A 12082-nucleotide genomic window follows, 5' to 3' on the forward strand; every position below is an offset into this window, starting at 1 on the left:
AGCAGCCTTCTTTAGGTTCTTTCAACAACAAACATTACCTCACTTCAGAGTCTTTGTACATGCTGTGACTTTCTACCTGCAATACTTCTCTCCAATGCTCCACAGCTCCACATTCTTTGGGTCTCAGTTTAAATATTTCCTTAAAGAAACATTTCTTCACTGATCACACTAGGGCTAAGTAGGGCTCCCTATTACTCTCATAAGCTCCAGGGTTTTTTTTACTTCATGATACTTATTACATATTTGTAATTATTGTATTTGTAGACTGGTTTTATGTCTGCCTCTCCTATTAGACTTTATGCTCCACTGAGAGTAAGGACTTTACTGTCTGTATACCCAGCTTCTCATGTTTGACATTCAAAATACTCAACAAATTTACTGAAAGAAAAACTGAATGAATCAACAAAAAAGGTGCCTTGGAAGCAGTTGCGATCACCTCCGGGCTGTGTAGAGTGAAAAGGTGTATTTATATTTTTAGACCAATGAGCCCACAGACTATTACTATAGCACTTTTTAGGCCATTAATATTACAGTAGATGTCTTATCTCCTGCATCAAATTGTGAACTCCTGGAATGAACTGCTAGCATCAGACAGTACTGGTTATAAACATAAATGATGTCACTTCCTACATTTTTAACTCTAGAGCAAGTTTGATTCAGCAAACTTAATTACAAAGTTAGTATAACAAAATCTACTTCACAGGATAGCTATAAGGAATAAACATGAAAAGTATTTTGGCAAATATCACGACGTAACAAATGGGGAGTTCGCTGGCTGCCTGGTGGTTAGGATTCTGGTTCAATCCCTGGTCAGGGAACTGAGATTCCACAAGCCACGCAGCGAGACCACATACACAAACACAAATTAGTACAAGTGGGCAAGACAATCCTACCCCAAAACAATATATGCAATATACCAAAGCACTGGTCAAGATGGGAAAAAAGTGGAACACTGGTAGATGTATAAAACAGCACAACCATTTTGGAAAACTGGCAGTATCTGACATGCACCTATCTTACAACCTAGCAATTTCCCCCTAATATATCCAAGAGAAATAAGTGATTATGTTCACAATAATACCTGTCCATTAACAAGTGAATGTATAAACAAACTGTGGTACAATGCATACAACAAAATACTATACAATAACTTAAGACAAAATAAAACCAATCTATGGAATCAAGCAATAATTACAGACCTCAAAAACATGCTGAGAAAGAAGCCAGACTATATCACATACTATATGATTCTTAATATGAAGTTTAAGGACAGGCAAATCCAAGCTATAGGTAACAGAGGTCAGACTAATGGTAATCTGAAGACAGGTCACAAGGGAAAGTTTTAGGCCAATGGAAATATTTTATCTATCTATCTATCCATCTATCTTAATCTGGATGGTGGTACCTAGGTAAAAGCTGACTGAGCTGTACATATTTTTGAGATTTGTATTATATGTAAATTATCCCGCAATTAAAAGAAAAGAAAAAAATCAATAAGACTACCTTTACTTGAACATTCACAGCATTATTCATAAAAAAAGTGCAAACAACCCACATGTCCATCAACTGATGAATGGATAAGCAAAATGTGGCATATCCATACATTCATGTAACAGTATTCAATAATAAAAAGAATGAAATACTGACATATGGTACAACATGCATGAACCTTAAAAACACTACGCTGTGTGAAAAAAGCCAGTCACAAAAGACTACAGATTGCATGATTTCACGTACATCAAATATCCAAAATAGGCAAATCTATGGGCAGAAAGTAGCCTAGGACTGGAGGTGTAGTCGGGAATGAGGAGTAACGGCGAACGGTACGGGGTTTCTTTTTGGGGTGATAAAAATGTTCTAAAGTTTGTGGTGATGGATGCATAACGGTGAATATACTAAAAATCACTGAACTGGATACTAAAGTGGCTGAATTCAATAAATTTATTTTTAAAAAATCAATGAAACTAGGACTTCCTAGGTAGTGCAGTGGTTAAGAATCCCCCTGCCAATACAGGGGACATGGGTTCGATCCCTGCTCCAGGAAGATGCCACATGCCGTGGAGCAACTAAGCCTGTGTGCCACAACTATTGAGCCTGTGCTCTAGAGCCCGTGAGCCACAACTACTGATCCCATGTGCCGCAACTACTGAAGCCCACATGCCTAGGATCCGTGCTCCACAACAAGAGAAGCCACTCAACAACGAGCAGCCTGCGCACCACAATGAAGAGTAGCCCCCGCTCGCAGCAACCAGAGAAAGCCCATGTGCAGCAACGAAGACCCAACGCAGCCAATAAAGAAATAAAATAAATAAATAAATTTATAAAACAAAACAAAACAAAAAACCACACCAGCATAAATCCAAAAAGTGCAACTGACAAAAGTGTTGCTTTCAGACAACAGAGCTAGAGTAAGGGTAAGAAAGAAAGGATATTTCTGTCCGTGGAATAGCACAAGCAATCTCAACCTCGGACATCTATCTACTGGCCCCATCCAGCTGAAATCCCTAGGGCAGGAAGCCTTGTATCCTCCCAAAGGTAACAAATGGACTTAAATTAGTACTAATTATCAAACATCAGGTTCTCAAGAAAATTGAGACAGAAAGTAGGTGCGTAATCACTTGAGGCTGGGATGGGGATTAACCATAAACTGCAAGAGGCATCTTACTGGGATAATGGAAATGTTCCAAAACTGGATTGTGCTAACAGTTGCACAACTCAATAAATCTATTAAAAATCACTGATTTTCAGTTAAAACAGGTAAATTTTACGGTATGCAAATTATACAGTAAGATTTAAAAATGGGGAAAAAACCTCACAGATCTATACAATTATAAAACACAGAACAATGGAAATAAAATCAAGAATAAACGAATGGGACCTCATGAAACTTAAAAGCTTTTGCACAGCGAAAGAAACCATAAACAAGACTAGAAGGCAACTCTCAGAATGGGAAAAAATAGTTGCCAACGAAACAATGGACAAAGGATTAACCTCCAAAACATACAAGCAGCTCATGCAGCTTAACACCAAAAAAGCAAATAAGCCAATCCACAAATGGGCAGAAGACCTAAATAGACATTTCTCCAAAGAAGACATACAGAAGGCCAACAAACACATGAAAAGATGGTCAACATCACTAATCATCAGAGAAATGCAAGTCAAAGTCACAATGAGGTATCACCTCACACCGATCAGAATGGCCATCATCACAAAGTCTGGAAACAACAAATGTTGGAGAGGGTGTGGAGAAAAGGGAACTCTCCTGCACTGTTGGGGGGAATGGAAGTTGGTACAGCCACTATGGAAAACAGTTTGGAGGTTCCTTAAAAAACTACAAATAGAACTACCATATGATCCAGTCATCCCACTACTGGGCACATACCCAGAGAAAACCATAATCCCAAAAGAAACATGTACCATAATGTTTATTGCAGCACTCTTTACAATAGCCAGGACATGGACGCAACCTAAATGCCCATCAACAAATGAATGAATAAAGATGCGGCATATATATACAATGGAGTATTACTCAGTTATAAAAAGGAATGAGATGGAGCTATATGTAATGAGGTGGATAGACCTAGAGTCTGTCATACAGAGTGAAGTAAGTCAGAAAGAGAAAGACGAATATTGTATGCTAACTCATATATACGGAATCTAAAAATGGTACTGATGAACTCAGTGACAAGACAAGAACAAGGACGCAGATGCAGCGAATGGACGGGAGAACTCGAGGTTTGGGGGGGTGGGGGGTGAAGGGGAAGCTGAGACGAAGTGAGAGAATAGCATAGACATATATATACTACCAACTGTATAATAGATAGCCAGTGGGAAGTTGCTGTATAACAAAGGGAGATCAACTCGAGGATGGATGATGCATTAGAGTACTCGGACGGGGAGGGTGGGGGGGAGTCGAGGAAGGGAGGAAATACGGGAATATGTATATAAACACAGATGACTGAACTTGGTGTACCTCAAAAAAAAAAAAAAAACAGAACAAATAAATATATTAACTATACAAGTTAGGGAAAAAATCTTTCAAGCATTGGGTAATCTCTAACAACTTTCTGGCATTCATGGATACAGCAAACTATCACATATTTAGAAGAATTTCTATCACATGCTAACTATTACTATATTATCATTAATTTTAAAGGTCTTCATATTTTATAATATAAAAAATAAATTTAAGTAAAAATATCACTAGCATCAATTTTTATCACAAAGTTTGGCATACACTGATTAGGCTTCAGAAGATGCTACAATAAATCTTTTATGAGTCAAAGCATAAATGTAACTTCTGGATGCTGACACTAATTATAGGCCCTTCCTCAAGCTCCTGGCTTCTAAGCAGTCAGAGAACCAGGAGAACTGAAGCAACAAATAAATGGGTCATCACATATCATTAAGTAGAGCTAAAACTGCTAACACTGAGGTTTAAAAGCTGCTCACCATAACACAAAACTACCTTTCTAGACAACTTCTTACCATCTCATGATTTGTCATCAACCCGGATAATTCAACATTCATCCTTAACCCACCTCATCAAAATTCTTCAAGAGCCCCAACTCCATTTCCATCTCCTTTAACTCCACTCCATTTACTAGTACTTACAACATGCCAGATACTACAGAGATAAAAGATCACCACTATCAAGTAGGCTGGGAGATTAATTCTAATTAGACGGACAGGTAAATTTTTTAGTTAGACCCTAAAGGATTTAAACTCACAGAGATGGAGAGAAAAGATTTTTAAAAGGAAAAGAAGTATGGGTTATGTTAAAGAAATTACTAGGAGAATGAAAGAAAATGGTGAAAGACAAAAATGAACTGGCAAATTGTGACCACATCAAGATCTATTATTTGTGAACTTTTTTTGAAAGTTTTTAACGTGATCAGATCTATGTTGCAGGAAGATAAGATCTTGAAGCAGTAGGAAGGATGTAATTCTAGGATATTAAAACATTACAGGTGGAAAACTATTATTACAACAGTTAATAATAGGCCTGAAAAACTTCTACTCCACAGGTAGCTCCTCCTACTCCCCAAAATGTCTAACTACAAAAGAAAAGAAATGAACGATATATATATATATATCACATAAACAAATTTCCCCTGACCCTACTAGACTTTTAACCTACAAACTTATTCCTACCCCCTTACTAGTATTTCACTCACTAACCCTGCCATTAGAAATTGTTTTCTCCAAGGTTACCAATATTTTCAAAGCTCACCTCCCCCACCCCTGCCAAAGTCTTCATTTTGCTTTATTTTTTTTACATTTATTTATTTACTATTTTACTTTATTTCTGGCTGCGTTGGGTCTTCGCTGCTCCACATGGGCTTTCTCTAGTTGCGGAGACTGTGGGCTATTCTTCGTTGTGCGTGGGCTTCTCAATGCAGTGGCTTCTCTTGTTGTGGAACATGGGCTCTAGGCACGTGGGCATCAGTAGTTGTGCGGCACATGGGCTCAGTAGTTGTGGCACACGGGCTTAGTTACTCTGCAGCTTGTGGGATCTTCCCAGACCAGGGATGGAACCTGTGTCCCCTGTATCGACAGGCAGATTCTTAACCACTGCACCATCAGCGAAGTCCCTTCATTTTGCTTTAACTTCCTTCATTTAGAAATGTCAACAACCCGTTCTTTTTCTAATAGCTTTTTACTTATTACAAAAGGAATTCATGTTCACTGGTAGAAAATTCATAAACTTTATTTAAGGAAAAAGGAAACTATACCTACAACCAATCTTCTTACTTGAAATTCCTTTTCTTGGCTTCCTCCTACTGTTCTGTACAATCCTCCTTTTTCCTATGTTTCTCAAAGTCCCCGAAATGGGCATGGCCCACAGTGTATGCAACCCTCTAGTCCATCCCACACCTCTGGATCATACTCCCTTCCTCTCAATTCATCTGCAGAAGAAAATCACTTTTCTATTACTGCTTTCTCTCCTAAACTTCAGTTCCACATTCCCAACTGCCTGCTAGACATTTTCTCTTTAGTGTTTACATTTCCTCAAACCAGACTTAAGATTTTAGTCATGCTCTCTCCAATATCAATTTCCCTTCTAGACCCATATTTTCCAATGTAATCACCTAATGTCAGTATTTTTTAAAGCTTACTCTTTAAGAGGTAACTTTTTATTATTTCTTGACATTTTGGAATGTAACCAAACAGACCTTCAATTAGTTATTGTACTTTACACCATTTATAAGGAAGAGGGGGGCATAAGGGCACTATGACATCAGAGTTTACATAAAATGAATACAACCAGACAATTTCAGGAGCCAAGGAATTTCTACCCTCTCTAGTAAAGAAACTGACAAAGGCAAATACTGTATCTATCTTACCTACCTGAAATGTGAGGCACAGTGAGGTAAAACCAGGATCAGGCTGAGGCTCTTCACTGTGTCCTTCTGCCTTTCATTAAATAGCAGTAATGCTTTCCAACAAAGGAGTTTTTAAGAACTTAATTAAAATTACTCAGTGACAAAAACACAAAACCCCTACAAAACCCACTTTAAATCAACTCATCGTTAATGTGCCACTGACAGAAACGACATGTAAAATAATGCATGCATCTACTATATCTGAAAAAGAAAATTGTTTTCTTACAAATATTAACGTGGCGTTATCTTTCTTTCAAATCTTTAACATGCTCTATCACTGAATAACTTCCTGTCTAACAGTCCAAGAATCCAGGGACTTTCCCTCTCCAAAATTCACAACAGGATCTACTTCATGAAATTAAGGAATGTTACCTGCTCAGACTACAAACTACTCTAACTTCCAAAGATATACACCATAATCTCAAAAATATTTCCTGAATTTCTAGATACACCAATTGTCCTATAAATGTGCTGTCATTTTGCACTTTTCCAGACCTAAGATTTTCATTGATTAAATACCTCATAAGCCTTTAATAAAATAAAATAAAATAAACCATTTATAAATAAATATATCACTTACAGTCATAATAGTAACCATCTATGAAGATAACTAAATGTGACTTAGGTAGTTCATGAATTTTAAGGATAAACACAGGACTTCCCTGCTGGTGCAGCACCACCTGCCAATGCCGGGGACACAGGTTCAAGCCCTGGTCCGGGAAGATCCCACATGCTGCGGAGCAACTAAGCCCATGCGCCACAACTACTGAGCCCACGTGCTGCAACTCCTGAAGCCCAAGTGCCTAGAGCCCAAGCTCCACAACAAGAGAAGCTGTCACACTGAGACGCCCTCGCACTGCAACGAAGAATAGCCCCTGTTCACCACAACCAGAGAAAGCCCACACACATAAACAAAGACCCAACACAGCCAAAAAATAAAATAAAATAAATTAATTAATAGGTTAATAAATAAATAAAAGGATACTAGAGAAAGCCCTCATGCAGCAACGAAGACCCAACGCAGCCAATAAATAAACACAAAATATCAAGAAACTTATCAAAGTTATGTCCTCTTACTTTTTTTCACATTAAGCATGTGAAAAAAAGCAGCATTTCTGCCTCTATAACCACTTTATAGCAATTAAGCTTACGAACTGAAGGTTTAAAAGAGATTTAAATGAGATTTATGGTTAGGAAAAATTTTAGTTTTAGGTGATAAGAGCTTAACAGGAGGGGTGAGCCGCATGAGTAAAGGTGTGCATGTAGAAAGGTTTCCATTGAAGGACACTGGCAGCTAAAGCAGGAAGAGAGCAGAGGTGTTATTCTGTTATTATAATCTGCCAAAAATCTTCAGACATATTTTCTTTATACTGCAAATGAAAAAACAAGTATTTCTGAGACTGAGTGTGTGTGTGTGTGTATACAGATAGGAAAGGACAGTCTTTGTATTCAAGAACAAATAGTCTCTGGAAATAAGAAAGAGTTAATGTTGAATGAATACCAAATGCACATATTTTAGATTAAACAAATTTTTAAATTGTACTTCTAGATATACTAGAATATATAGTACAGAATTTAAATGAGAAGTGACAGATCTCTGTAACACAAACCTACTTTAACAATTCAAAGATGAGTATTCTTAACATTTCTATTATTCAAATTCTTATATCTCTCTGCATTCAACAAATATTTATGAAGAGCCTATAATGTGCCAGGCACTCTGCTTATAAGAGTGCCAGTTTTCATGCTGCAATAATGCTATCTACTAGTGAGCTCAGTGTCTAAATAATATCTACTGTGTTCTTTCTCCTTTAGTCCTTGATCATCTGCCACTAAGGTGAACAACTACTAAGTTAGTAGTAAAGTAGGAAATAAAATGTATTGCATGTTGGACTGGTTCATCAACTGGCACTTAAACAGTAATTTAAATTATCCGGGGAGAATTCAGTAGGTGCCAAACACTTTCTTAAAATTTTTACATTTACCATCTCACTCAACCCACACAACACAATGACATACCATACTAACTAAGAAAAATGATGCTTAGAGGTTAAATAACTTTAACACCTCCAGCTAGTGCAGAAATCTTCAATAGTTAAAAAAAACTAAAATGATTTTCTTCAGTCTTTGAGGCAAAGCTTGTTACACACACATTTCAAATTGGGATGACAATGAACAATGGGTTCCAAATCATAGCAGAGGTTCAAAAAACAAAATCCATAACATACTACAGAATAAGTGGGGAATACTAAATCAGATTTATCTCAAAAATATCTGCCAAAAAGAGTGTCCTTACTCCGGTCTTTAACAGTCTAATGGAACTTTATCTGTATGTAATATAAAAAACATAAAAACACCCTTAAAATCCTCGAAGTGGAGGTGGTATAACAGATTTAAAGCCTATATTGTTATCTATTATAACAGGAAGTCAGAAAAGCCTACCATTAACAACCAAAGAATGGCAGTAACAAAACACAAAAATTCCTGACCTCATGAAACTCAAAAGTTATACTGGGGAAACAATATGTAAAATACATATGATAAATCAGTGACACAGAGAAAAATAAACAAGTGAAAGGAGACAGGGAGCATGGTAATCAGGCCACTCCCTAGGGATATGGAGACAGCTGAACAGTGATAGAGGGAAGTCAGAAGTCTGGAAGACAACTGAGTAAAAGGGGTTCCAAGCAGATGGAACAGTTAAGTACAATCACTCTGAGACAAGGGCACTTTTGGTTTTGTTTTTAAACTATATGCACTCTATTACTTTGATAACATATACAATTTTTAAAGAGTTAGTGATTACTTCACTTAGCTGAAGAGATCCATTCAAAAGGCAATGATCTTTCCTTTTAACTAAATGAACCAAAATGTAGCTTCAGTTGAATGAAACATCATGGAACGACTGGTTCACCCTATTTTATTCAAAGCAAGAAGAGCTTGCCAGAAATAAAATGTTACTTCCACCTTCTTACTACAGTCAAGCTTCTTCAAGACTTATCTGGGATCTATTTCCTAAATCAAGGTTCTGCCACAAGAAAGTCAAAGAAAAAAGTAATCAAATGGAAGCACTTCATTAAAATGGTATCAAGATTAAAAATGAGAATATTCTGATTAATAGAAAAATTACCTTAGGAAAATTACTAAATATCTAGGTGTAATAACTGAAAGAAATTTTCAAAATGTAAATACTTAACACAATCACAGAAATACAGGCCAGATATCAAATTTTCTTTGAAGAAAAGATAAGCAGTGTTCACTATTCCAGAGTATTTCAAAACCCTAACAGCAGCTTAACAGTTAAATAATAAACACTTTGAATACTACTTTGATTATTTGTTTATCTTCTAAAAACTAGCTTGTGAAATACTTATCTCAGGTCTCCATTACAAGATGCTAGTACATACAACTGAACATTCAATACCTGCTTGAGGAATAAATGAATTTCAAATTTGCAAGACTATTACTTACCCGAATTTCCTACAAACCAATTCTTTCAAATAGTAGTTTTTAAAATTAATAATTACACACAAGTATGTTTAGTCAAAATAATGTGCTTTAGGGCAAAGTCATGGTAGAAATCACTACTGACTAAACTTTTAGTGTGTCTAGGCTTATATATGCATTTAGCACATCGTGAACAAAATAAGGTTCATCTTAACCTGTGTCTATTATCAAAACAAGTCAAAATAAAAAGTGATCCACAACTCCCCCTATAGTTTAGTAATGGATCAAAGTGGGAATTTCTTTCAATTCACTATTTTATATCCAAAAGAAATCTATCCTCCTCCCAAGGTGACTTTGAGCCTAAGAGTTTGAGCATCATTCTTGGCAAGATCGAATGGTCTTATTTACATGTAAAATAGATTTAACTTTTTATTCTGAATAATTTTACACTCCATTTGTCTAAACTCTGTGGGTGGTCTTCTTAAAATTTAAGTTCCTTGAGGCCAGGGATCTCTAAAACAGCTTTGTACAATGAAGATGTTCAATTAGAAATACTCCTGGAAGTCAGCTTAAATAAATTATGTACCTAGCAGCTAAGAGGAGCATAAACTAATTGAATTTCTATTTCAAAGAAGGACTTCTCTTTACGTAAAAAAAAAAAGGCTAGGCAAATTCATAGGAAGGCATAAGAAGTGACAGTGATCCTTTTAAGACGCCTTTAAAATACTAAACTATAAGAAGTTGCAGAAATTTAGAAACAAACTGAAAACAGCACAATAAAATACCCACATTATAAGGCTGTTTTACAAAGCGTAGTCTCCTCCAAAAATATGGGAGAAAAAGAAACCAACCCTCAGAGAGTTGACATGGAGCTTGGCACGTTTAAGGCAATGTCTCCCTTGACTGTCACACCAAACCCCGCGGCCTAATTTTATGAATGGGAAAAACTCAGTATTGAAAGGTTAAGCGACTTGCCCAAGGTCAGTCAAGAAATTAGCGCTGCAGCTCTACCCAGAAGGGTGCACTTCACCTGACACTTTCCACTAAATCGCGCAGCCTCCCGGACTGAGGCGTTAACAGAGTAGAAGAGCAGTCAATCGGACTCTGACGGGTATCCCGCACCACCCTCACCCCGCCTACGAAGCGGGGTCTCGCCTCTGAAAGCTGTCCCTAGCAGCTCAGCCGGAAGGGAGAAAGTTGTGCAGGTCACCGACCAGCCCAGGGAAGTGACCAGCTGACAGGCGCAGCCCCCGGCGGACCAGCTCTGCATTCCCAGGAGCCCCTCCAAATCCGGCGCCAGCGAGCCTGCTCCCGGAAATGTCTGAAAAACCTCCCGGTGACTTTCGCCCCCTCCTGGGCGCGAGGAACGAGCTGGGAACGAGCCAGAGGGCGGCCGGCCACCCGAGCCAGCCATGTGTCCAGCCCGTCACGCCCGCCTCGCCCCAGCCGGCTCCTCATGCCTCGACCGCAGCCAGAGGCCCAGCTCAGGATCCGACGCAAAGGCTGGCTCGGCCGCCGCCGCCGCCGCCGCCGCAGCAGCCTGAGGGCCCCGGCGTGGCGCTCGCCGTCAGGTCCCCGCCCCACCCCTCCAGTTGGGCCCCTCAGCGACGCCGTCAGGCGCCTCTGGCCGGGCCCCCACGGCTCGGCCTGCCACAGTCAGCCCGCCCGCCCGCCGCCGCCGCCAGCCGGGCGTCCTTACTTCATTGAGCTGGCGCTCCGCGGCCTCACGCAGGGCTGGGTCCATGGTGCCCCGCAGGGCCTCGATAATGGTGTTAGGGTCCATCGCAGCGCGGACTCAGTCAAACCCGGGGCTCGGGTGCTCCTGGGCCAGAAATAGCGCCGCTCACTGCGCACATGGACCCGCCGCGCTCCGCAGCGGCAACCGGCGCGAAAGGAAAGAGAAGCGCCAAGGCCCCGGATAGAACCTCTTCTCCTCGGCGTGGAGGCGGGAGATGCGGCGGCCAGTTCCTGTCGGCGCGCCCGTGGGGCACCTCGGGAGATGTAGTCGACTCGTGCGGTCCGCAGCCCACGTGGCCCTGAGCTGTCGCTTCTGCGGACGAGATTTGCCATTCAAAATGAAAAAGATGTCAAACTTCCCTGAAAGAAAAGTAAAACAATTACAGAGATTTCACATAACAATATACCTGTGACAACCATAAGGTAAGGCTGATGCAACGTGTGATGCTAGTAGCTGTGTAATTGAAGGAAGCCTTTTGAAAAGCAATTTGAGATGTGTTTCTAAATGCCAT

At 39.4% G+C, this 12082-nt stretch overlaps 1 protein-coding gene across 1 annotated transcript in view; it reads right to left on the reverse strand.

The window, feature by feature from the left end:
• Positions 1-11757, reverse strand: part of IPO7 (importin 7) — a 47679-nt gene extending 35922 nt beyond the window's left edge. Inside the window, exon 1 of the mRNA XM_057749124.1 lies at positions 11533-11757. Coding sequence (XP_057605107.1) covers positions 11533-11616 — 84 coding nt within the window. The 5' untranslated portion in view covers positions 11617-11757. The remainder of the gene's footprint in view (positions 1-11532) is intronic.
• Positions 11758-12082: the final 325 nt, after the last annotated feature.

This window comes from Hippopotamus amphibius, chromosome 9, assembly GCF_030028045.1.
Source record: "Hippopotamus amphibius kiboko isolate mHipAmp2 chromosome 9, mHipAmp2.hap2, whole genome shotgun sequence".
NCBI classification, from domain to species: domain Eukaryota; kingdom Metazoa; phylum Chordata; class Mammalia; order Artiodactyla; family Hippopotamidae; genus Hippopotamus; species Hippopotamus amphibius.